At 50.6% G+C, this 26,056-nt stretch overlaps 3 protein-coding genes across 5 annotated transcripts; 1 reads left to right on the top strand and 2 right to left on the bottom strand.

Annotated features, from left to right (window-relative positions):
• Positions 1–1,124: 1,124 nt before the first annotated feature.
• On the bottom strand, positions 1,125–5,888 carry DAND5 (DAN domain BMP antagonist family member 5; the record flags this gene model as incomplete). Its single annotated transcript, XM_079917286.1, is given in 5 exon segments — positions 1,125–1,172; positions 1,174–1,276; positions 1,278–1,354; positions 5,564–5,633; positions 5,635–5,888. Coding segments are annotated over 5 exon segments (552 nt in total).
• Positions 5,889–17,256: 11,368 nt separating this feature from the next.
• On the top strand, positions 17,257–20,496 carry GADD45GIP1 (GADD45G interacting protein 1). The gene is made up of 3 exons (XM_079915863.1): positions 17,257–17,647; positions 19,010–19,328; positions 20,005–20,496. Exons 1-2 carry the CDS (start codon positions 17,298–17,300, stop codon positions 19,326–19,328), a joined length of 669 nt encoding a protein of 222 aa, XP_079771989.1. The 5' UTR covers positions 17,257–17,297; the 3' UTR covers positions 20,005–20,496.
• Positions 20,497–20,531: 35 nt separating this feature from the next.
• On the bottom strand, positions 20,532–25,809 carry RAD23A (RAD23 homolog A, nucleotide excision repair protein). 3 transcript variants are annotated; one of them, XM_079915860.1, is made up of 9 exons: positions 25,485–25,809; positions 23,987–24,148; positions 23,637–23,818; positions 23,442–23,497; positions 23,182–23,309; positions 22,839–22,917; positions 22,585–22,718; positions 20,752–20,916; positions 20,532–20,669 (listed from the first exon to the last, which is right to left on the bottom strand). In XM_079915860.1, the coding sequence occupies exons 1-9, from the start codon at positions 25,554–25,556 to the stop codon at positions 20,556–20,558; spliced, it is 1,092 nt and encodes a 363-aa protein (XP_079771986.1). In that variant the 5' UTR covers positions 25,557–25,809; the 3' UTR covers positions 20,532–20,555. The 3 variants fall into 3 exon arrangements, with proteins under 3 accessions (XP_079771986.1, XP_079771987.1, XP_079771988.1); XM_079915861.1 differs by having other exon boundaries at positions 22,585–22,715; XM_079915862.1 differs by having other exon boundaries at positions 23,442–23,480; positions 23,637–23,724.
• Between the last annotated feature and the right edge of the window lie 247 nt (positions 25,810–26,056).

The raw sequence follows: 26,056 nt of genomic DNA, 5'->3' as shown, positions 1-26,056 counted from the left end.
CCTCCGTGCAGGCCTGTGGGGTCAGAGGTCACAGGCTCCCACGCCCCGCTGGCCCATCTGTTTCCTCGGGTCCCCGCCTCCTGCTCCCCTCACCTGGGGCCTTCCTTCCTGAGGCAGGAAGAAGGCTGAGGGGGGCCTGGCCAGCCCCCGCCCTGCGCTCCGGGGGGCATTTGGAGGCAACCCTGACAGCGCCACATGTCCCCGCGTCTGTGCCAGACGGGCCCATCTGCTAGGGCCCTGGTTCCAGCCGCCCAAAGCCAGGCTGCCCTCGTCCACTGCAGACCCTGAGCCCAGCTGAGGAAGGAGCACCCCTGATGCCCACGCTCCAGCACAGGGCCACCCACTCCCAGGAAACCCCAATTGGAGAAACACACACACACACACACACACACATACACACACACACACACAACTAGACTTGGCCAACCTTTATGGTTCCTGTAAATGCCACACTGGGCATGGTGCTGTGTGGAGACTCGGGGGAGGTGGAGGGACAGGAGGGGCAGCTGGGGGCACGTGTGTCCTGCCTCTGACTCGGGGAGCCCAGGTTTCCCCCAGCAGCTCCGTCTGCCTCCCGATCACTAAGACCATGTCATCACTGTGTCTCCTAGTCTGGGTGGGGCCATCTATCTTCCTTGCAGCTGGGAGAGTCTTTGACTCATTCTGGGAGAAGAGGTCCAGCTTGTTGGTTAAAAACAGAAACCACCATGCCTTGGGTTCAAATGCCACCTCTGCCATGCACTGCTGTGTGACTCTGAGTGAGTGACTTTGCCTCTTGGGACTTAGGTTTCCTTTTCCATAAAATGTGATGCTACTAACCCCTATGTCATGGGGCTGCTCTGAGGCTGACATGAGTTAGTACTTATCAAAGACTTAGAGCAGGGCGTGGCAAACAGTGAGTACTCAATAAATATGCACTTTGACTATGAGTGGTCCACCCCCATGGGTGGGGCTGTGCCTGGTGTCCCTAGGAGCAGGGTGAGGACTCTGGAGACCTGTCTGTCTGTCCTGCGTCCCTGGTTGCTGGACCCAGTGTGCATGGTCCAGGTTGGCGTCTTTCTCAGCCTGTCTTCCCCCGTCTCTCCAAGGTGCATGCATCTGTGTGTCCATTCGTGATGCTCAGCTCATGCCTTTGGTCCGCACTGACACCCCTCAACCCGCACAGTGGACATCCTTCACCTGGCGACGGGAGGCTGGGCTGCCCGCCCAACACCAGAGCACCACAGGTGCCCAGCGTGTGCGAGCGGGCACACAGCTGTTGCAGAGGATGAACGGGGATGTAGAAAGAGGAGCAGTGGCCAAAGCAGAGGTGATTGAGGAAGTAGACAGCCATGCAGCCCAGCCGGGAGAGCACCTGGGGCCAGAGGCAGGGAGATGAGTCAAGGGCAGTGGAATCTGGAGCCAGAGACTTCATCCTACCTAGAAAGGCATGGATGCCTGGGTTCAAATTCTGACTCTGCCATCTGCTGGCTGTGTGCCTTGGGGCAACTTACTCAACCTCTCTGGGCGTCAGTTTTCTCACCTGTAAAATGATCAAAGTTCAACCAGGAAAAAAAAGAAAACCACTCTAGGGTGAGGGACAATAGGAAGGGTGGTATTCCAGGATCCCTGGGGGGGATTAAAAAGAAAACCCTTAGCTCATTGCCTGGCACACAGTTGGCACTCAGTAAATGCTAGTTCTTCCTATGATCCCCTCCACCTAAGTGGATCTATCAACTTGCTCCCAGATCATGGCCCTTCTCTGTTTAAACCCTGCACCGCCCTCCCGCCTCCACATCTCCCTGCCCTTCCCCCCATCACTGCCCCAGCCACCCTGGTCTCCTCGATGTTATTTCTCTCTTTCTTTCTATTTATTTATTTTTTGATGTGGACTTTTTTTTTTAACATCTTTATTGGAGTATAATTGCTTTACAATGGTGTGTTAGTTTCTGCTTTACAACAAAGTGAATCAGCTATACGTATACATATATCCCCACATCTCCTCCCTCTTGCATCTCGCTCCCACCCTCCCTATCCCACCCCTCTAGGTGGTCACAGAGCACCGAGCTGATCTCCCTGTGCTATGCGGCTGCTTCCCACTAGCTATCTATTTTACATTTGGTAGTGTATATATGTCCATGCCACTCTCTCACTTCGTCCCCTCCCTGTGTCCTCAAGTCCATTCTCTACGTCTGTGTCTTTATTCCTGGATGTGGACCATTTTTAAAGTCTTTATTGAATTTGTTACAATATTACTTCTGTTTTATGTTTTGGTTTTTTGGCCCCGAGGCATGTGGGATCTTAGCTCCTTGACCAGGGATCATACCCGCACCCCCTGCATTGGAAAGAGAAGTCTTAACCACAGGACTGCCGGGGAAGTCCCCCTTTTTTAATTATTTGGCCGCACCATGCAGCATGTGGGATCTTAATTCCCCAACTAGGGATCAAACCCGAGCCCCCTGCATTGGAAGCACGGAGTCTTAAGCACTGGACCGCCAGGGAAGTCCCTATTCTTTCTTTTTTTTTTAATTGAAGTATAATTGATTACAATGTTGTACTAATTTCTGCTGTACGGCAAAGTGACTCAGTTACACACACATATATATATATATATTCTTTTTTTATATTCTTCTCCGTTATGGTTTATCCCAGGAGATTGGGTATAGTTCTCTGTGCTATACAGTAGGACCTTGTTGTTTACCCATTCTAAATGTACTAGTTTGCATCTACCAACCCCAAATTCCCACTCTATCCTTCCCCCACCCCCGTCCCCCTCAGCAGCCACAAGTCTGTTCTCTATGTCTGTGAGTCTGTCTCTGTTTTGTAGATAGGTTCATCTGTGCCATATTTTAGATTCCACATATAAGTCATATCATATGGTATTTGTCTTTCTCTTTCTGACTGTACTTAGCGTGATAATCTCTAGTTGCATCCTTGTGGCTGTAAATGGTATTATTTCATTCTTTTATGGCTGAGTAGTATTCCATTGTATATATGTACACATCTTCTTTATCCATTCATCTGTTGATGGACATTTATTTTGTTTCCATGTCTTGGCTATTGTGAATAGTGCTGCTATGAACATAGGGGTGCATGTATCTTTTTTTTTTTTAAATAAATTTATTTATTTATTTATGGCTGTGTTGGGTCTTGGTTTCTGTGTGAGGGCTTTCTCTAGTTGTGGCAAGCGGGGACCACTCTTCATCGCGGTGCGCGGGCCTCTCACTGTCGCGGCCTCTCTTGCTGCAGAGCACAGGCTCCAGACGCGCAGGCTCAGTAGTTGTGGCTCATGGGCCCAGCTGCTCCGCGGCATGTGGGATCTTCCCGGACCGGGGCACGAACTCGTGTCCCCTGCATCGGCAGGCGGATTCTCAACCACTGCGCCACCAGGGAAGCCCGCATGTATCTTTTTGAATACTAGTTTTGTCCAGGTATATGCCCTGGACATGTGGGATTGCTGGATCATACGGTAGTTCTATTCCTCGCTGTTCTTTCAATGCACCAAACTTGTGCCTCTGCCTCCAGGACGTTGTCCCTGCTGCGCCCTCCACCTGGACTTCTCTTCCATCCACCTTTCCCAGAGCTCATTCCAACTCATCCTTCCTTCCTCAAAAGCACCCCCAAGGCAAATTTTACCCTCCTGGTAGTCTTTCTCCTAGCATCCTCATCTCTTTCTCCAGGGTCTCATAGCAATTTATTGTTATGTCTCTTTGGGGGATTGTCAATGTTCCTCTCTCTCCCAGAATATTCACTACCTGAAGGCAGGGACTCTTTCCGTCTTGTTTATGGCTACAGCCCCAAGAATCACAACAAAAGCTAACACTTGCCGAATCCTAACACCCTGCCGGGCCCATGCTGCTCACCTTTGAGGAACTCCCTCCTCCCCACAATGCTGCAAGTCTGGAACCATTAATATCCCCATTTACAGATGAGGAGACTGAGGCTCAAAGAAGTCCCTTGCTTGCCTAAGAATACGCAGCGGCCGAGGGGTCTGCTAGCCTTTAGAGCATCCTTGTGCCCCCCCGGGACAGTTGCAGCTCTGGGAGAGGGTACACAGCTGGATCCCAGGTCAGGGGTCCCCTCTGCTGTGTGCAGTGTGCACGGCTGTATGGGGCAACTGAGGCAGCTGGTCCAGGGCTGTGCAATACCACCGAGTGGTCTGGATTCAATGAAGGTTTGCTGAATGGATAGCAAACCAAGGGGTCCTGGGAACTGACACCCTGGTAAGCATGGTGCCAAACACTTTGCATGAGTTCTCAACTATTATTAACTCCCTTTTGCAAAGGTGGGACTTGAGGCATAAAGAAGGAAAGCCACTTGCCCTGTGTCACACAGAAATCAGCAGCTGAGGCAGAAGTTGAACTTAGGTACGCCTAGCTCCAAAACCTAGGCCATAAACAACACATGGTATGAATTATCAAAACCTTTATGGAGCGCCAACTGAATGCAGCTGTACGAGTGCTTCCCTTACCCCTCTCATTCAGGCTGCCCAATAGCCCTTAGGAGGCAAGTACTACTATTATTCATTCATTCATTCATTTAACAAATACTTAGTGCCCACTGTGTCTGGCTCTGCTCTAGAGCAGGGATGGGGCTACAGAAGTGAACAAGACATAAAAATCTCTTCCCCGGGCTTCCCTGGTGGCGCAGTGGTTGAGAGTCCGCCTGCCGATGCAGGGGACACGCGTTCCTGCCCTGGTCCGGGAAGATCCCACATGCCGCGGAGCTGCTGGGCCTGTGAGCCATGGCCGCTGAGCCTGCGCGTCCGGAGCCTGTGCTCCGCAACGGGAGAGGCCACAACAGTGAGAGGCCCGCATACCGCAAAAAAAAAAAAAAAAAAAAAAAAAAAAAAAAAATCTCTGCCCTGGTGGAGCAAACATTCTAGTGAGGGAGATAGATGGTAAATGCAACTACAAAATCAATTTCGTTTGTTAGGTGATGATGTGAACTACAGCGAGAAATAAAGCAGAAAGGGGGAACATTTTAAAACAACATCTGAGTAAAAACCTGGAGGAGGTGAGAGAAGGAACCATAGAAAGTTGGGGGTGGGGAGTGCTAGAGGCAAAGGGAACAGCCAGTGCAAAGGACCTGAGGTCCACATAATATTGGTGTGTCTGGAGAAAAGCAAGATGGCTGGTGCGGCGGGAGGAAAGTGGGTGAGGGTGAGAGTGGGAGGAGGGAGAGTGGGAGAGTGGGAGGAGGTAAGGGCAGGAGATGACAGGCATTGTGTGCAGGGCCTTGTGGGCCACAGGAAGGACTTGGACGTTCACTCTGAGTGAAGTGGGAGCCATGGAGGGTTCTGAACAGAGGAGGGATGTGATCAGACTCAGGTGTTCCCAGATGCCCTCTGGCCACTAGATGGAAAACTAGACTCAGGAGACAGGGTGGCCATAGCAGAAGCTGGGAGACCAAGATGGCAGCACTTGCATTGGCCCAGGTGGGAGATGCTTATGCCCCATCTTACGAGGGAGAAAATGGAAGATCAGAGACATTTAGGTGAAGGATGAAGGGTTGACCCCAAATCTGTCTGGTGCCACAGCTGGTGCTCTATCAACGCTGAAACCCAGCCCTCTCCTTCCCCTGCTTGAGTGAAGGGCACGGCTTTGCACATCTCCTGGGCCACTTCCTGTGGGTCCAGCGGCAGAGACACTGATGGCCACATCCTGCCCGTGCTGCATCCTGCCGGTCCCCAGCTGCCCAGTTTTCTGCAGGCCCAGGAAGGCCTTCCAGCTGCCAAGGGCAGAGGACGGCACTGGGAAAGCTGGGGCCCCTTGACCCAGAGACTGGGTCTCATTGGCAGCAGCCTGGGGCTGAGCTGGGAGGGCTCGGGGTCCAGGCCTCCCTGAGCCTGTGGGCGGCCAGGCCCCACTGAGCAGGCTCAAGAGAGTGGTCAGCTGGCTGAGGATCATCTGTTTGTCCGTCTTTCTGTGTGTTGGTCAGTCTGGGACTAGGCTCAGGGTCCTGGGCAGCCAACCCTGCTGTCTGGTAGGTGGAATCTGTGCTCTCTAGATCTGCCCCCCCCCGCCCCCGCCGGTAGGTGGAATATGTGCTCTCTAGATCTGCCCCCTCGCCCCCCCCAGGTGGAATCTGTGCTCTCTAGATCCGCCCCCCTCCTTTTTTTTTTTGGCTGACCTACCTGGCTTGCAGGGTCTTAGTTCCCTGACCAGAGATTGAACCGGGTCCTAGGCAGTGAAGGCGCTGAGTCCTAGCCACTAAGGGCACCAGGGAACTCCCCCCAGATCCACCTTGTTTGTTGTTGTTTGCTTTGTTTTGTTCTTAATGTTTATTTATTTATGTATTTGGCTGTGCCGGGTCTTAGTTGCAGCATTCAAGATCTTAGTTGTGACATGCGAGGATCTAGTTCCCTGACCGGGGATCAAACCCTGGCCCCTGCGTTGGGAGCGTGGAATCTTAACCACTGGCCCACCAGGGAAGTCCCCAGATCCACCTTTAATGGCTTGCCCCCAACCTGGGTAGCCTGGGAGGCACCTCTGCAAACCCACAATGGGGAGGAGAGTAAAACCCTTACCTGCTGGGTTCCCCCACCACCACCCTGGCACGGGATCTGGGGGCTGGGCTTGCGAGTGTGTCGGCTGTGGAGACCAGAAAGGAAAGGTGGAGAGGCAGGGGCTTAGGGGCACAATGCTGAATGCCCTAAGGGGCTCCTTTCCCATCAGGGCCCCATTCTTCCATTTAGCAAACTCAGACTTTGCAGTTATGCTTCTCAGGCTTCAAACTCAACACTGAAACTCCCTGGTTATGCAACCTCAGGTCCCTAAACCTCTCTGGGCCTCAGTTTCCTCTTCTGTAATATGGGGATAACAACAGTCCCTACTTGGGGGAATTCCCTGGTGGCCCAGTGGTTAGGACTCGGTGCTTTCACTGCCAGGGGCTAGGTTCTATCCCTGGTTAGGGAACCTATCCTGCAAGCCAAGAGGCACCACCAAAAGAAAAACAAAAAATAAAACAGAAAAGCCAGTCTCTGCTTGGTAGGGTTGTTCTGAAGACTGGAGATGATTTATGTAAGGAGCTTCAAATAGAGGTTGGTACACAGTAGCACCATGAATAAGCTATGATTAACACTATTGCTGTTGTTTTTTTCTTTGGCATGCATTAGAGGCCAGGAATAATTCTGAGCCCTGGGGATACAGGAGGACAACACAGAAAATGGGTCCTCGCTGCCACAATGTTTTATACATTGTAGAAAACAGACAACACAAGATAAGATGATTTCAGAGTCTTAAGTGTTACGAAGATACTAAAATGGGATGTGCCTGGGCTTCCCTGGTGGCGCAGTGGTTGAGAGTCCGCCTGCCGATGCAGGGGACACGGGTTCGTGCCCCGGTCTGGGAAGATCCCACATGCCTCGGAGCGGCTGGGCCCGTGAGCCGTGGCCGCTGAGCCTCCGCGTCCGGAGCCTGTGCCCTGCAGCGGGAGAGGCCACAGCAGTGAGAGGCCTGCGTACCGCAAAAAATAAATAAAATAAAATGGGATGTGCCTTAGAGGAATCGGGGTGGGGGTTTCTGACCCCAGGGTGGTCGGGGAAGGTCTTTCTGTGGAAGTGACATTTTTGCAGAGAGCCTAGGTGCTGTGGGAACAGCCCCGTGGGGAGTGCTGGTTGGAGTGCTGGAAGCACATAAACAGCCCCGTCCCAGGATTTGGGGCCCTGGAGGCGCCTGGGGGTTCCAGTCCTGGCCCTGGCACCTGCGCGGCCCCCACCTCACACCCAGCTGTAGGCCCCGGGGCCCTGAGATGCTGCAGAGCCGGTCCTTCCCGTGCCCCCCCGGAGGTGCGAGTGCGATGGGGTGCGCTTGCCCTCTGGCGGCAACTCTCGGGATTGCACGGCGACCGTGCCCTGGACAACTGCCTCCCGGACGTCTCACCTGGAGGTGCGCGGGCAACTCCCACTGACCCCACTACATCCGAGCCCCTGAGCGTCCCCCAACCTGCCCTTCCGCTGTCCGCTAGACCCAGCTAATGGCAGCGCTGTCCTGCCAGGTACTGAGGCTCCAAACTTGGCAGCATCTTTAAGCCCCCTCTTTCTCTGACTCCCCCACCCCCAATTTGATATGACTGCAAGTCCCTTCCACTTCAGAATCTACCCAGAATCCGCCCATTTCTCACTCCCTCTTCGGTCACCAACCTGCACATAATCCTCATTATCTCCCACCTGAACCAGTGCAGTCCCTCCACCCTGGTACCCCAGCTCCCGCCTCCTCCCTCCCTCAAAGTCTGTTCCTCCGACAGTACCCAGAGGGCTACGCCGGGAACCACCTTACTGAGATTAACAGCCAAAATTCTCCCTGAAGCCCAGCAGGCCCCACCCTGTTTGCTCCCATCACCACCCCACCCTCGTCTCTCCGCACTCTCTCCCCCGTTTTCTCACTCCCTCCAGCCACGCGGACTTCTCTCTTCCGTAGACTCACCCAGGCATAATCCCATAATCCCACACAGTTGTTCGGGGCTGCGACACTCTTGAAGTTTCAACATGGAAAATATAGATAAGAAAAATGAAGTTAAAAAAATTGCACAAGAAGGTGCTGACGTTTTGGGGAAGAGGGATAAGAATTTACAGGTACAATTTTTTAAAATTTATTTTTGGTTGCATTGGGTCTTCGTACGTGCTTTTTTCTCTAGTTGCAGTGCGAGGGCTTCTCATTGTGGTGGATTCTTTTGTTGGGAGCACGGACTCTAGGCGGGCGGGCTTCAGTAGTTGTGGCTCACGGGCTCTAGAGCGCAGGCTCAGTAGCTGTGGCGCACGGGCTTAGTTGCTCTGCAGCATGTGGGATCTTCCCGGACCAGAGCTCGAACCCGTGTCTCCTGCGTTGGCAGGTGGGTTCTTAACCACTGCGCCACCAGGGAAGCCCCTACAATTAAATACAAATTTAATTGTATTTGCACACTGAAAAGAGCAGCAGGATTCTCCTGTTGGGGAGGGACATTTAAATAGGCAGATGAGATTGAGGGGGGGCGGAGGGGGGAGGGGGCGGTGTCCCTTTAGAATTTAAAAATTCAATGCAAAAAAAAAAAAAAACCTTAAGGAAAAAGCACAAATGAAAGCAATCAATACCGTTGTTCTGCCCCTTGTTTTTTAAGTGATTTGGGGCATTCAAGTAAGTATAGATAAAAATAGATAAAATATATAATAGGTATAGATAAGTATATAGTAATATATATATAAGTAATATATAATATAGAGAGATAAAAATATAACAAACACCTCTGTACTCATTACCACAATTAAGAAATAAAAGATCACAGATATGAGAGAAACTGACTCTATACTTGTCCCTAATCCCTGAATTTGCCAATTATAATCCTCAGGCCTGTATTCATAGTTTTACCGTATATATGTCCATTCAGAAAAGATACATAAAATTGTTTTGTTTAAAACAATATACACGGTATCTGAATGTATATATCCTTTTAACTTTCATCTGTCCTGCCCTTCAGTATTTCACTGCACATATATACACCCCAATTCTTTTCTCCATTATCCAATTTTTTTTTTTTTTTTTTTTTTGTGGTATGCGGACCTCTCACTGCTGCGGCCTCTCCCGCCGCGGAGCACAGGCTCCGAACGCGCAGGCCCAGTGGCCACGGCTCACGGGCCCAGCTGCTCCGCAGCATGCGGGATCCTCCCGGACCGGGGCACGAATCCGCGTCCCCCGCATCGGCAGGCGGACTCTCAACCACTGCTCCACCAGGGAAGCCCCATTATCCAATTTTTTAACCATCACAAACAATCCTGCAGAGAATATTCTGGAACGTAGCTTTTTTTCACCTAGGTTTATGCACTGACTCTATCTGCGAGAGTTTGCTCCTTATCAGTGGTTCACATTCCTGGCTGCACATTAGAGTCACTTGTAAATGAGGAATCGATGCCCAGAATCTGCTGCAAATCAATTATTACACTGGAATCTCTGGGGATGGGACCCAGGCAGTGTGGTGTTTTTAAAAAAGCACCTCAGGGCTGCTGTGAACCCATGGGCTGCATCGTTCTATACAGCAGTAGATCTCAAGCTTGAGCCCCGCATCAGCATCACCTGGAAGGCTCTCGCACAGATCTGATTCTGGGATGGAGCCTGAGAACCTGCATTTCTAATAAGTTCCCAGGTGATGCTGCCACTGGCCTGAGGACCACACTTTGAGAACCATGACACAGAGAACGCCTTTATTCTTTTTTAACATCTGCATAGTATCTCACTGTACGGATAGTCAGTAATTTCTTTGACAAGTCCTGTATTCTTAGACATTTGGGTATTTTTCATCTTTCATTACTACAAAAAAAATTGCCCATTGTAAGTCAACTATATTTCAATTAAAAAAATTTAATGGTCTACAACAGAATATCATTCAGCTATAAAAAGGAATGAAGTATTATATTAATATGCTAGGGCTGCCATAACAAAGTACCACAGACTGGGGGTCTTAACCAACAGAAATTTACTTTCTTACAGTTCTGGAGGCTAGAAGTCTGAGATCAAGTCGTCACCACACTTGGTTTCTTCTGAGGCCTCTCTCCTTAGCTTGTAGATGGCCATCTTCTCCCTGTGTCTTTACACGGTCTTTCCTGTGTGTGTGTCTGTGTCCAAATTTCCTCTTTTATAAAAATACCAGTCATACTGGATTGGGGCCCATCCTAATGACCTCATTTTAACTTGACACTTTTTCTACATATGGTCATGTACTGAATGTTAGCACTTTAACATATGAATCTGGGGGGGACACAACTCAGTCCATAACAAGTACTGATACATGTTACAGTATTGGATGAACCTCAAAAACATGCTAAGAGAGACTTCCCTGGTGGTCCAGTTGTTAAGACTCTGCGCTCCCAGTGCAGGGGGCATGGGTTCGATCCCTGGTCAGGGAACTAAGATTCACACTTAGATTTATTTGGCACAGCCAAATAAATAAATACATAAATAAATAAATAAAACCAACTAAGGAAAAGAATCCATACACAAGTAGTCACATCGTGTATGATTCCATTTACATGAAATGTCCAGAATGGGCAAATCCACAGAGACAGAAAGTAAACTAGTGGTTGCTAGGGGCTGGGTGGGGAGGGGGACTAGAGAGTGACTGCTTAATGGGTACAGGTGATAGAAATGTACAAGAAGTTAAAGAGAGATGGTGGTTGCGTAACATTGTGAGTAGACGAAATGCCACTGAATCGTTCACTTTACAACGATTAATTTCATGTCATGTGACTGTTACCTCAGTTTAAGGCCTGCCCTCAGAAGCCACTTCCCCATGGCCATTTGGTACCTGCTGGGTGCAGAGAACTCCAGCCAGCAGCTTAAATTCAACCCAAGCTGGTTTGACATCAGAGTGCCTACTTTTAACCTCTAAGCTCTGGTTCCCAGCTTAAAACTCAGAGTGGTTCCCACATTTCCTGGTCTGGTAGGAAACTGTAGCTCAGATGTCCCACACCTGGCTGCCTACTCCTTTGCCTCCACTATAATGGTTTGTTTTTCTCACCCACAAGACTGTGAGCTGTTTGAGGTCAGGGACTGTCTCTACTTCATTTCCTATCTCTTCAAAGGTCCAAGGAGCCAGGGAGGTGTCCACTGAGTTAAACCTGAATGATAAGAAAGAGCCCACCGTGTCTAGATCCTGGAGACAGTTCTAGGCATGATAACAGCAAAAGTAATGAAAAGGCTCTGAGGTTGGTGCAGGTCAGGGACCATGTGGCCCCTTCTGCCTCTTAATGGGTCTTCCTGCTTCTACATGTTGCCCCACTCAATATCTTTTCTGCTCAGCACCCAGAAAAGAATTGTAAGTCATATCCATTACTGCTCTGCTCAGAAACCTCCCATGGCTCCCCATTGCCCTTGGAATAAAACCAGAACCCCTCACCATGCCCTATAATTCTTGCATGGTTGGCCCCTGCCTAACACTATCATTTTACCTCCCCCTTCAATTCTCTTCATTCACTGGACCTCAACCACGCTGGCTATCTGTCCCTCAGCAAACCCTGGGGACAGACTTGTTGAGCACCTCAGGGAAATTTCCCCGTGGGCACATGGGGACACAGACAGGGAGGCTTACTGCAGCATCATTTCTGCAAACAAGAAAAATTGGAGGGACTTCCCTGGTGGTGCAGTGGTTAAGAATGTGCCTGCCAATGCAGGGGACACAGGTTCGATCCCTGGTCCGGGAAGATCCCACATGCCACGGAGCAACTAAACCCGTGCGCCACAACTACTGAGCCCGGGTGCCTAGAGCCTGTGCTCCGCAACAAAAAGAGAAGCCACCGCGATAAAAAGCCCACACACCGCAACAAAGAGTAGCCCCTGCTTGCCGCAACTAGAGAAAGCCCGCGCACAGCAACGAAGACCCAACGGAGCCAAAACATTAATCAATTTTTTTAAAGAAAGAAAAATTGGAAACAAACATCCATCAAAACAGCCTGACAGAATAATTATAGTTTATTCATACTACAGATAATACTGAGCAGATATTTTCTCCAACTTTTTTTTTAACCGCTAAATGCAGTAAGAAATACATTTTACACTGTAAACCAGAGGTAGCGGATTGTACTTTCCAAAGAGGCCTCGACAATATGTCCTATCCTATATGCTCTACGTACAATCCTTTGTATGCGACTGTGACAATGTGACTTTGACAATCCTTTGATTTAGTGACAAGGTCTCTGACCCCTCCCCTTGAACCTAGACAACCTTTGTGACTGGCTTGACCAATCGAATACAGCAGAAGTGAGTCCTGTGACTTCTGAGACTCAGTTATAAAAATGCCATGCACTTCAGTCTTGTTCACTTGGGATCCAGCTGCCACGTTGTGAGAAAGCTCCAACTGGCCCATGCAGAGAGACCACTGTGTAGCTGTTCCAGCCAATAGCCCAGCTGAGTATCCAGCCAGAATGAACCATAAACCATGAATAAATAAAGATGCTTTCTGATGATTCTAGCCACAGGGTATAAACTCACTCAACTTTCAATTCTTCCCACTGGGGCTGCAGATAGCAATGGAGCAGAGACAAGCCACGCCCACCGTGCCCTGCCCAAATTCCTGATCTACACAATGAGCGTAATAAAATGGTTGTTTGGGGAAGGTTTGTTAGGCCAATCACAATTGTACCACCCGTATATACATACACGTATCTGTGACAGAAATAAAAGCTTTACCAAACAATACTTACCCTTACTACACGTGATACAACCTGACATTTTAATTTTATTCTATTTTTTTCATTAATAATAACTGCTATACACCTATGTTCACAGGAGCATTATTCACAGTAGCCAAAAGGTGGATGCAGCCCAAATGTCCATCAGTGGTTGAATGGATAAACAAAATGTGGTAAATACTTATGATGGAATATTATTCAGCCTTAAAAAGGAAGTAAATTCTGACCCATGCTACAATGTGGATGAACTTTGAGGACATTATGCTAAGTGAAATAAGCCAATCACAAAAGGACAAATACTGTGTGATTCGACTTGTACGAGGTCCCAAGAGTAGTCAAATTCACAGAGACAGAAATTAGAATTGATTACCAGGGGCTGGGGGAGGGGAGAATGGGGAGTTAGGGTTTAATGGGGACAAATGTCCCCTTCTGTTTGTTTGTTTTTAAGAGTACACACCTTTATTTCTTTATTTTGGCTGCATTGGGTCTTTGTTGCTGTGCACGGGCTTTCTCTAGTTGCAGTGCGCGGGCTTCTCATTGTGGTGGCTTCTCTTGTTGCGGAGCACGGGCTCTAGGTGTGTGGGCTTCAGTAGTTGTGGCGCATGATCTTAGTTGCTCCATGGCATGTGGGATCTTCCCGGACCAGAGATCGAACCTGTGTCCCCTGCATTGGCAGGTGGATTCTTAACCGCTGCACCACCAGGGAAGCCCTAAAAGTAAATAATTTTTAAATTAAAAAAAATGATTTCTATGAATCATCCTTCCCTTAATTGTAAACCTGGAAATAAATAAATAAATGCTGGTTGGAACCCACTTCACTGACTTCCTGAATCAATAACGGCCCTGTCACCCACACTGTGAAAAACACAGCTACACAGTATGTGCAATAAATCTACATAGATCCAGGACTTCCCTGGTGGTTCAGTGCTTAACAGTCCGCCTGCCGATGCAGGGGACATGGGTTTGAGCCCTGGTCTGGGAGGATCGCACATGCTGCTGGAGCAGCTAAGCCCGTGCACCACAACTACTGAGCCTGCACTCTAGAGCCTGCAAGCCACAACTACTGAGCCCGCGTGCCACAACTACTGAAGCCCACCCACCTAGAGCCTGTGCTCTGCAACAGGAGAGGCCCCCACAGTGAGAAGCCCGTGCACTGCAACGAAGAGTGGCCCCTGCTCGCCGCAGCTAGAGAGGGCCCACGCACAGCAATGAAGACCCAACGTAGCCAAAAATAAGTAAATAAATAAATTTATTTAAAAGAAAAAAATCTACATGGATCCACCTGGAGATATCTGGAAACCAACAAGCGGAGGGAGAAAAGTTGCAAACTAATACATTCAGGATACCATTTATGTAAACTGTTTAAAATATATATTGATATTGTTTCCACAGACTCCAGATAAGTGGCAAAGGCATAAAGACTGGTCCTGGAAGAATATGCTAATTTCAAAGTAACTGTTACTCCTGAGAAATGGGAGGGGGGGTGGGGGTGGAGGGGGGAGCATCTGTAGGCGGAGGCCTTACTGTCATTGGAATTTTTAAAAAAATATCTGAAGCAATCGAGCCAAAGTGAATATTTGTTAAACCTGGGTGATGACACAATGACTGTACCCTTCTGTCCCTGTGAAATAATCCATTAACACTGTTAATAAGAATGTATAAGCAACTCTAGGATACATAAGAAACTAACACAAGTGGGGGTGGAGGGGCTCAGACACAGAGGCAGAGGATGGGAGATGGGTGGGGATAAGACTTCTCACTGAAACCCTTTATGTTGCTTGTATTTTCATTTTTTAAATTGTGAAATGTAATAAAGCTACAAGAAAGTGTGCAGCCCACACATATAGTTATATACAACTGAAAGAATAATTATAACTCAGGCATCACTGAAGCCCAGATCAAGAAATAACATTGAATAAAGTCCACTTAGAGAAAAGCAAACAGAATTGGAATGCCCAGCTCAGTGACCTGTTACAAAGCAAACCCCGCCCACCTGCTGCCACGTGACCACCACCCAGCTGCCTCCACAGCCCGGCGACCCATCCTGACTTCCAGAATGATCACTGCTTGGCTTTTCTTTATCTTTTACCCCTTAAGGTGTGCATCCACAATAACACTAGGATTGTTCAACTTTATAAAAAAAGGACAATTTGTGTAAACTTTCCACAATGAAAAATATTCCTTTATGAAAAGGAATCATTTGGGTCCTGCTTCCTTTGTTGCATAAAATGTCGGTGAGACTCATCCACATTGCTGTGAGCAGCTGTGAATGCTCCTGCATTCCGGTGCAGTATTCTGTTGGCTAAAACATCACAATTTAGGTATCCAGTCTACTGCAGATGGACTCAGGTGTGGATTGTTTCCGCTTGAGACTGATATATATGAGATATATGTTACTGCTATGAACCATGAACACTCTTGTCCAGGCTTCTTTGCTCACTGAGCAAACTGAATTTTTTTTTTTTTTTTTTGGCTGCGTAGGGTCTTCGTTGCTGTGAAGACCTAGTTGCGGTGAGCAGGAGCTACTCTTCCTTGCGGTGCGCGGGCTTCTCATTGCGGTGGCTTCTCTTGTTGCAGAGCACAGGCTCTGCACATGCAGGCTTCAGTAGTTGTGGCACGCGGGCTCAGTAGTTGTGGCTTGCGGGCTCTAGAGCGCAGGCTCAGTAGTTGTGGCGCACAGGCTTAGTTGCTCCGCGGCATGTGGAATCTTACTAGACCAGGTATTGAACCCGTGTCCCCTGCATTAGCAGGCAGATTCTTAACCACTGCGTCACCAGGGAGGTCCCTTTTTTAATCATTTTTAAGTGTACTGTTCAGCGGCATTAAGCACATTCACAGTGTTGTGCAACCATCATCACCGTCCATCTCCAGAACTTTTTCATCATCCTAAACAGAAACTCTATACCTATTGAGCAATAACTCCCATTCCCAATCTCCCTGCCCCTCCCAACCACCATTCTACTTTCTGTCTCTATGAATTCCACTACTCTATGCACCTCATGTAAGTGGAATTATACAATCTATGTCCTTTTCTGACTGCTTTATTTCTTTCCGTATTATGTCTTTCAAGTTCATCCATGCTGTAGCATGGGTCAGAATTTCCTTCCTGAATTTTCAAGGTGGAAATCCTTTTTTAAAAATAGTATTTAGGGCTTCCCTGGTGGCGCAGTGGTTGAGAGTCCACCTGCCAATGCAGGGAACACGGGTTCGTGGCCCGGTCCGGCAAGATCCCACATGCCGCGGAGCGGCTGGGCCCGTGAGCCGTGGCCGCTAAGCCTGCGCGTCTGGAGCCTGTGCTCCGCAACGGGAGAGGCCACAACAGCGAGAGGCCCACGTACCGCAAAAAAAAAAAAAAAGTATTTAATTTCTACACCACGATCAAAAGTTTTAAACGTTTTAAAATATTAAAAAATTTAATTAAAAGGCATAAAGTAACTATTTTCAATAGAATTTAAAATAAAATTTCTACATAAATATCTTAAATAGCTACATTCAAATTTAAATGTTTTAAACAGAAATGTAAATATTTAAAATAAATGTTAAGTAAAGCTTTAAATAATTATTGAAAATTAAAATTTTAATAAAGATACTAAGATCAAATTAAAAAGCATAAAATAAATAATGTTATGAACAATATTTAAATAAGTGTTTATAAAATTCAAATATTTCGAATAGATTTAAAATATTTAAATTAAAATATAAAGTACCACGTAGATTGAACTTAAAATTGAAATGACATTTGAATGTTTAAATATTGAAATGATTTTAAATGTTAAACATTTAAATTTTAACATAGAAAGTAATTGTTTTTTTTTTTTTTGTTTTTTTTTTTTTGCTGGGATCTTCCCGGACCGGGTCACGAACCCGTGTTCCCTACATCGGCAGGCGGACTCTCCACCACTACGCCACCAGGGAAGCCCGTAAGTGCTATTTTTAAAATATATAATTAAATTTTAAATACGATTTTAATAAAGTAACTGCTACAATAATATTTAAAATTACACTTTAAGATGTGTAAAAAAATATATTACTCCCCTCTTCTCCCTGCCCAGAACTGAGGCAGTAGGGAAGCTACTGGCCTCCTCCGGGACTTCAGCAAACCTCACGCGCAGGCAGCGCCTTGGCCAGCCCGGCCAGCTCGCGAGGACCCCGTACGGCCAATATGGCTGCACCCGTACGGCAGGCACGCAGCCTGCTCGGGTTGGTGACGACCCTAGGCCCGGGCTCCCGCGGCTACCGAGCGCCTCCGCCCCCGCGCCGCTCAAGGGGGCCCTGGTGGCCCGACCCGGATGACCCACTGACCCCGCCCTGGCAGCTGGGGCCGCGCTACGCAGCTAAGCAGTTCGGGCGGCATGGCGCCGCCTCCGGGGTGGCCGCCGGTTCTCTGTGGCCTTCGCGGAAACAGCTGCACGAGCTGGAGGCTGAGGAGCGCGAATGGTACCCGAGCCTGGCGGCCATGCAGGAGTCGCTGCGGGTCCAGCAGCTGGCCGAGGAGCAGAAGCTACAAGCCAGGTGCGTGCGTGCGGTCGGGCAGGCGCGGGGCTGCGGGCCGTGGGTGAACTGTGTCCCAACAGCAGTACTTAGTCCATTGGGCAGTTTATCGCGGGGTTTGTATGCTGTATTTACGTGAATCCTCACCTAGATACAAAACAGACTTCTGAATAACAGTTCATTTAGTCATTCATCAACAGATCTTTACTGAGCGCCTACTGTGCGCAAGGCCTTGCCCCCACTACTGAGGACACAGCAGGGAACAAAACAAAGATAATTTCAGGTGTCGACAGAGAGCCATTAGGAAAATAAAATTGCGTGGAGAATGCATGCCTGAGGGGGACTTCGGTTTGGTAGGCCTCAGGCCTGAGAATTTGACGTTTAAATGTTTAAGCAGAAACCTGAATGATCAGTGGTAGTCATGGGAAGATCGTAGGCAGAGCGTTCTCGGTAGCGGGAACAGCTGGTGCAAAGGCCCTGAGGTAGGAATGTGCTTTAAGGAACAGCCTGGACATTAGTGTAGCTGGGGAAGAGTGGGAGGTGATGGGGCATGGAATCAAGGGCAGAGGTCAGCCTTAGAGGCAGGTCTGAAGGATTTGAAGTAGAATGGAAGCAAGACCAGGGACATTGATTGTGCCACTTAACCGAAGGGAGGGGGCAGCCAAAGGCAGGCAGGTGTGTTCCTGGTGTTTACTGTTCTTGTCCTCACAGCAGCTCTAAGAGGAAGAGGGAACCACCCTTATTTCAGAGATAGGACACTGAGGCCTAGGAAGGTGAAGTCACTTGTCCAGTCACTTAGGCAGTGAACGGTGGAGTTAGGATGTGAACACCTCTCTGATAACCCCAGTTATCCCAGCTGGTTGACCCTGCCATGGGGCTTTCAGCTTCATGTTTCTAATTCTTAAAATGGGACAGTGACTCACACCTACAAACACACAGGATTGGAGGGAAAGGTCCAATCCATTTCTTGCCTTCACTTCTGTGCCTCGAAGTAGGCCTGGCATACAGTGGTTGCTCAGTGATGTCTGTAGGACGGAGGAGTGAGCTGTGGGAATAGCTGGCGTAACACGCAGCATAACATGCGACATTCAGTAGACAGCTCAGGGAAACGTTGCGTTGACTTGGGGTCTGCTCCTAGGAATTACTGGGGCTTGGTTCTCTCATGCTCAAGGCTACACATGTTGGTTTCTCTTCCCCGCCTCTCTTCACTTGTCAAGAATTTTTCTTCACAGTTTTAATGGCCACCATAAGTCTTCCCGGTCTTTCATCTGGAGATGTGGGGGCGTTGGGAGAGGCAGGATGTGGGCAAAGGCTTGGGGGTGGGTGGTGGGTGGATGGGTACTGCTCTGGCTGCCCTCACTGACCACTCTCTTTCCCCTGCAGGGAGCAGCTCATTGAAGAGCGCATGGCCAAGATGCCACAGATGATTGAGAACTGGCAGCGGCAGCAGCAGGAGCGCAGGGAGAAGGAGCAAGCAGACAAGGAGCGGAGGGCTCGGCTGCAGGCTGAGGCCCAGGAGCGCCTGGGATACCACGTGGACCCGAGGAGTGCCCGCTTCCAGGAGCTGCTGCAGGACTTGGAGAAGCAGCATCGCAAGCGCCTCAAAGAGGAGAAACAAAGAAAGAAGAAGGAGGCACGAGCTGCTGCGATGGCCGCTGCTGCAGCCCAAGACGCAGCAGACTCTGCAACACCCAGCTCCTGAGTTGTGTTCTTTCCCAATAAAACCTGCTGCCTGATAGCCCCACCCCTGAAGAGCTCTGCATCCTCTTATCACACCCCTCCCCGGGCACCCTGGTTCTTTCCCCAGCACCTGGAGCCAGGGAATCCCCACCCTTCCCTGACTCTGCTCACTTAGGGACTCTAGGCCATGCCGACTAACTCTGGGGCTTCAGGGGGAGTGAAAGGGGGATGCAATGGGGAAATAATGGAGGAGCAGATGGCAGAGGAGAAGAGGGCTTCTGTTTACCAACATTAATCTCCAGTAATTAGCCAATTACCAGGGGGGAAGTGTAGCCAAAACAGACTGTGGTGATGATGGTGGGGGGCAGGGAGAAGCAGCCCTTCCAAGGCTGAGCCAGGGCTGGGGCTCATTGCCTGGGAGTGAGACAGCTTGGGGGAGGGGGAGTGAAGACACTGGGAGCCCCAGTCTGCAGAGGTTGACAGACCCCTCTGCCCTTTCATGGCATTCCCGCATCTCCTGTGTCCAACTAGCCCCAGACCCATACAAGCTGGAGTGGGAAGCCCCAGCAGGCACAAACCACAGGACTGGCTTTTAAAACTTTATTCACTTCAAAATCTTTTATCAGAGACACGGTTCTGTTCTGGGGTGGGGGGTGGCCTTGACCTCCAGAATGACTCTGATGTTTCCCCTTCCCCAGGCAAGACAAACCAGACCTCCTCCTCCCCAGCAAAAGGATGCAGGATGAAGGCCAAGGCCAGACCATGGAGGGGTCTTGGGCCTCTGAGTGCTCACCCCAGATGGAAAGATTTGGGCCACTCCAATGGAGAATCAAAGTTTGGAGCTCCAGCTACCCCTCGCCCTGCAGGAGGGCGGGGGAGCTCTCAGGGGCTCTTTGGGGGATGGGGAAGCAAACAGCCGCCTCTCCATCTGGCTGCAGGGAGCTGGGACAGAGGCCAAGAGGGGCCCATCTGTCACCTCCAGTCCTGCCAGCTCCTTGGAGAAGGCTGGGCTCGGGTGGGGGATGGGAGGACAGCTGTCTGGCCCAGGTCTTCTCAGGCCAAGATGGGAACGCGGGGCCACTTTAGGAGAGTGGGAAGTTGGGGTGGAGTGTTTTGGTTTTTATTAGTTTTTGATTTTTTTTCCACTTCTTAAATAAACATGAATATATATATATTTTTTTCTTTTATAAAACTTTTGTGGAGTTGGGGGTGGGGAGGAGGGAGCGGTGGGCGGCCTGGCCTCCCGGCATCACTCGTCATCAAAGTTCTGACTCAGGAGGAAGTTGGCAGCCAAGTTCTCGTTTTTTTCACAAGCGAAGTAGGCCTGGATCACCAGGCTCTCTGGGAAGCCCAGGGCCTTCAACTGCGGGAAGATGGGCAGGTATGAGCAAGAGGTAGGGGCCCTGCCCACCCATGAGGTCACCCCTCTCAGCCAGATCTCTTACCCTCTCTATAGCCTCTTTTTCCTGTGGTGTCACCTGGATGTAGTTCATCTGTGGGGCCTCCTCGCCTATCGCGCCCACCTCACCCTCCACGTCCGAGATGTCTGCCAGCTCCCCAGGGGGCTCGTTCAACATCTGGATGAATTGCTCCTGGTGCCGGCTGATTTGCTGTGGGAGACGGAGAAAGTGGTGGTGACCCACAGCCCTTGTCCCCCGCTTCCCCAGGTCCCTGTCACAGCGCTTGCTTTTTCTTTCATTCACTCAGCAAATATTTAGAGGGTGTCTATTCTGGCCATACAGCCACACGGTGGACATGGGCCCTGTCCTAGAAGGAGCTGATGTTCCAGGGTGGCGAGGCAGGCCGTAAACAAGCAAGTTGACAGCAACTTACAATGTAAATACTGGGCGTAACATACATTAGGGTAGATCTTGGGCTGGGAAAGACACTTTAGGCCAGGAGCGAGGGCCCTGTGACCTACTGGATGGGGAAGGAAGTTTCCCTCCACGTAGAGCAAAAATCAAGTGCAAAGGCCCAGGGATGGGGTCCATTTGGAAAATTCCAAAAGCAAAAGATCCATGCGGCAAAACAGTAAACAAGGAAGGGAAGGAGGAAGCAGAAGATCAGATCAGAGAGGCAGGGACCAGATATGCTTTCTTCTAGTGTGATGGGACACCACAGTGGTGAGGATTAAACAGGGAAAGACATCTGTGTACCTTTTAAAAAGATTAACTCATCTGGGTGTTGCGTATCTGGGGGTTCTAATATGCGCCTCTCTATTTTTATGTACATCTGAAAATTTACACATCAAAGGAAAAAGTGCTTTTTCAGGAATCTGGCTCCTAGTGGAGAATGGACCGTGGGGGCTGTGCAGATGCAGAGAACTGGGTGGTGGCTGCCAGGGGACCTGGGAGAAGATGAGGTGGCAGCCACAGAGGTGGAGTGCAGGGCTGGGCTGAGTGAGATGTTCTGGAAGTAGAGCAAAGAGGACAGGTGAGAGACAACCCCAGCAGGCCCCCAGTGCCTGGGGCTCAAGCAACCCCAGGTCCTTGCGGGGTTACGGAGGGCTGGGAGGATCTGTTCTGGTCTTGGATATCTAAAAAGCATTTTCATGGAGGTATCAAGTCAGTCACGGGAGAGCATGGCATCCAGAGGGTCCAGACTGGTCATATGGATTTAAGGGTCGCCACAGACTGAAAGCCCCAGGATTGATTGCAAATAAATGGAGATGCGCAGCCCTGGCCCTCCAACATCTGGAGGTGAGCGGAGTCAGCACAGGAGACTGAAAAGTCGGCGGTAGAAGCAGCAGACGCCTGAACCAAGAGAGGCAGGTTTTCACAGAGGACCCAGGAGACCCTGTCACACCCAGGGGCCACTGCCCCTCCGCCCAGGAACCTTCAAGGACAGGATGGAGCCTTGCTGAGCACGGTGGTCCCAAAACCAACTAGGGCACAGCAGTCCTGGGTGCTGCCATACAACCCTATGGACATTCAGAAAGCAACAGCTAAGCGCGGAGTGGAGCCAGAGCACAGGATCCAGAGGCCGGAGGCAGACACACACTCCACCAGTGGCCAGGCTGCTCCAAGCCTCTGACGTCTTCCTCCACGGAGTGGAGATGACAGTAGCACCCACACCTTACAGAGTGGTTGAGAGCATTACGTGAAACCACGTAGGTCATTAGGTCGCACGGAACAGCAGAAGGCTGTCGTTAGTCCTGCTTTCCAAGCATAGAGATGCCTACATACCACGCCGGGCCAGGCTCACTCTCTGGGGCTGTGGTACCCACAGGAGAAGGGAGATGGTACCTGCACTGACTCCCTCTGTCCCCAGGCCTGTACCTGTAAAAGCTGGGGGTTCTCCTGGCCCAGCTGCTGAAGCAGGGCTGGCAGCAGCGCCGGATTCTGCTGAATCACCTGCCGCATGTTCTGGAACTGGGGCTGATCCCGCAGGAATTCCAAGGGGTTCTCTCCTGCTGGCAGGAGGAAAGGGTGCGGTCAGATACCACCCTGGGCTCCCTGAAGTATGGGGGGTTGGGATGAGTCAGGTGCCTTGACAGCAGACACCCCACATGCACACCTCCCAATCCACTCACCTGCTTCTGTGGCTGGCTGCTCGGGTACTTGGCTCTCCTGGACAGAACCGTGTTCCGGCTCGGGGCTCCCAGGAATTCCCTGTCAGGGGTCCTATTTAGTTCAAAGCACAGACTGCCCACTGCCTCCTTCCTGCATACTCAGCCCTGGCGGGAGACACGTGAAGCCTCTGCTCTGCCCTCCACAGGTCCACCCCATCGCTCATGTCCAGGCTCCTGCAGGAGGTCTTTCCTGGCTAGAACCATAACCCAAAGGCTTTTGGGGGCAGATTTTGACCAGCCATCAGGGCACCGAAGCCTGCATGCTCCCTTGAGGACTCCCCAGGCAGCAGCAGCCCCACCTCACCGTGAGTAGATACTCCACGGCCCGGTGGGGATTGTTATAGCTGGCCCTCAGGGCAGCCACGACCCGCTCCCGCTCGTAGCCCATGGACATGATCTCCGTCAGCATCGTCTCGTACTCAGAGCCAGTCACTGTGGAGGGAGTGGCAAAAGGTGGGTCACCAAGGAGAGGGAAGGACAGCTCCCAGGCCCTCCCACACCCCACAAGGCCCAGCTGATGACTGGGGCACCCAGTCATTTTCACTCTGGGGACCACCCACCCACCTAGCGTGGAGGCCGCGTCTTCCTCTCGCCCGCTGCTACCTGAAGAGGGAACAGAGCTGCAAATTCAAGAGAGAGAAATCGGACCCTGGCTTCTGGTGGCTTTCCCTCCCCCAAGGTGTGTGGAACCACAAACGTGGGCGCTGAAATGTGCCGGAAAGACAGGGCCCAATCTGGGGCTGCTGCTCCCTGCCTTACCCGGACACAGACTCCGGGGAGGTCGTGGGGGCTGATTCCTCCGATGGGCTCTTGTCCTCTCTGGCGGTAGGTGGGGGATTGGACATGCCTGAGGCAGGGGCCGATGGGAAAGATGTGGAAGACTCCGGGGCAGCAGTGGGTGAAGCCTCTGGGGGTACTGAGGTGCCTGGGCTAGTTTTGGCCTGTGACACCCAGAAAAAGGGAGCAGGCATCAGTAACTCTATCTAGCCCCAACATCCTTCCACATCTCAGCCCCACCCTGTTCATGGCTAATCTCTCTTGGGCACACATGCTCTTTGCCAGCTCCCCAGCTAATCCACCCATCCTCCCAACCAGCATACATCACCCACCTTGGTCACCATGACGACCACGAAGTTCTTCTCATCGATGTGATAGTCCTTGATGGGGACATCATCGCTCAGGATCTTGCCAGCATAGATGAGTTTCTGTCCAGCCACGGGGAAAGCATCACGACCCTTCTCAGCTTCTATCTTCTCCTTCAGCACCTTCACCTGGAGGAAGGGGTAGACAGTCACTGCAAACCCCGAGATTCTCTCTTCCCTTCTAGTTTGGGGGCAGGGGGGAGGCTGCATGCCCTGATGGCTGAGAAGCTAAGCTTCATAATCAAGCATACTAGACCATTCCACCATTAAATAGAATATTTGCTGAACACCTGATATGTGCCAGGTGCAGTTTTAGACACTGACGATACAGCAGAGAACAAAACTCAATACAAGTCCCTGTTCTCATAGAGACGACATTTATTTGAGAGAAGAAAAAACACATATTTCAGATGATGTAAACATGATGAAACGCAAATCAAAATAAACGGGAGATAGGACCATTCCTCACTCCATGCTGCTGAGAGTGACCTTTACTAAGAGAATCCTAAGTTGACACCTCTATTGTAAACGTACACGGGTCACAAGTTTAAAGCCTCATATTAACTGAGTGAAACAGTTACCATTAGCCTCATTTTATATTTGAGAAAAACAGAAGTACAGACAGATTAACCAACTTGCCCCAAATCAAAAAGTTAGGCTGGTCAAAAAATCTGAGTCTGTTTCCTTTTCTACAAAAAGTGAACTTCAATGTCTCCCTCGTGGGGGAAATTGTGCAAAAAGGGCCAAGTACATATTTTTGTTAGGTCCTAAATCTCTTTTCAGCTAAAAGGACAGCATCATGTTTAGACCGTGGGCTCTCACTTGAGGCAATTCCGAATTGAAACCGCTCTGCCATGACTTGCTGTGTGCATATGCAACTATACCGAAGTTCTTTAATCCAAGTTCCCGCATCTGTGAAGTGGGGAGACTCAGAGTCCCCAAATGACAAGCCTACTTCGCAGATTTAGTAAGATAACATAAAAACGCTCAGCGACTGGTGAAGAACAAACACGGACCACTGAAACTCAAGACCGTTTATTATTATCGTCGTTGCTGTCATCACTCGGCATCTCCTGGTCACTACTCCCAGATTCGGCCACCAATGTCCCGAGGAGAAGCCTACAAAGCTGGGAACTCGGGGCACTCATCCCAGAGCAGGCCGGCCGGGAATCCGAGCCCCCGGCTCCCGCGCCCCGCGAAGACACTGACATTGGACCCGGGGCCTGGCGGGCGCCCCGGGGGTGGAGCCTCGCCTGGAGAGAGATCCAAGAGCTCCGCCCGAGCCACCAGGGGCTGAGCCGGGGACCATCAGGGTATCTGGGAAAGTCAGGCCCGTTGGGAGAATGGGCACTGCCCGGCGCCGCGCCGTCTTCCCCGCCTCTCTTGTCAGGATCCCGGCCTCCCCGCCCCCACCCCATCCCCGGCACCCGTCGCTCCCGCTCCCGGGCTCCGGCCTGGCTCGCACCGTCTCATCAGGCTCCATGCGGATCTTGAAGGTCTGCTGCTGCAGCGTTTTGAGCGTGATCGTGACGGCCATGGTGGGGCCCGAGCGACGCGGCGGCCCCGGGATCCTCACACAACATGCAACTCACGCCGCCGCCATCTTAGCGCCCAGCCGCGCCGTAAGCCGACCGCTTCCGGGGCAGGCGGTGCGCGCGCCGACCACCGCAGCACGTGTCCTGAGCGCGCCCCCTTTGCCTTCGTGAGCATGCACAAGAGAGCGGCCTCGAGCCAGGCATGCGCAGACTAAACTCTGCTCCGGGGGTGGGGGGGCTTCTCGCTCAACTGTCACGTGGCTTCCTGCGAGTGACGCCATGCCCGTTAGCGGTGACGTCATGCGGCCACAAAATGGCTCCGACGTCCCCAGTGTCAAGCCTACGAGTTTCATTGATTTGTTGACGTTGAACTCTTCGTGTACTTGTTATACTTTTATTTCTTCCATGAAATGTTCGTGTTTTTTTGCTCGTTCCAAATGAGTTTTATTCTGGTCTGGCTACCCTGACAGGATGCCTGTCAAGCCCTGAAAGAACTAAAGGA

This window comes from Stenella coeruleoalba (genome assembly GCF_951394435.1).
Source record: "Stenella coeruleoalba genome assembly, chromosome: 3".
Classification (NCBI taxonomy): domain Eukaryota; kingdom Metazoa; phylum Chordata; class Mammalia; order Artiodactyla; family Delphinidae; genus Stenella; species Stenella coeruleoalba.
The sequence above is the reverse complement of the archived record's forward strand: the minus strand, read 5'-3'. Positions and strand labels throughout refer to the sequence as shown.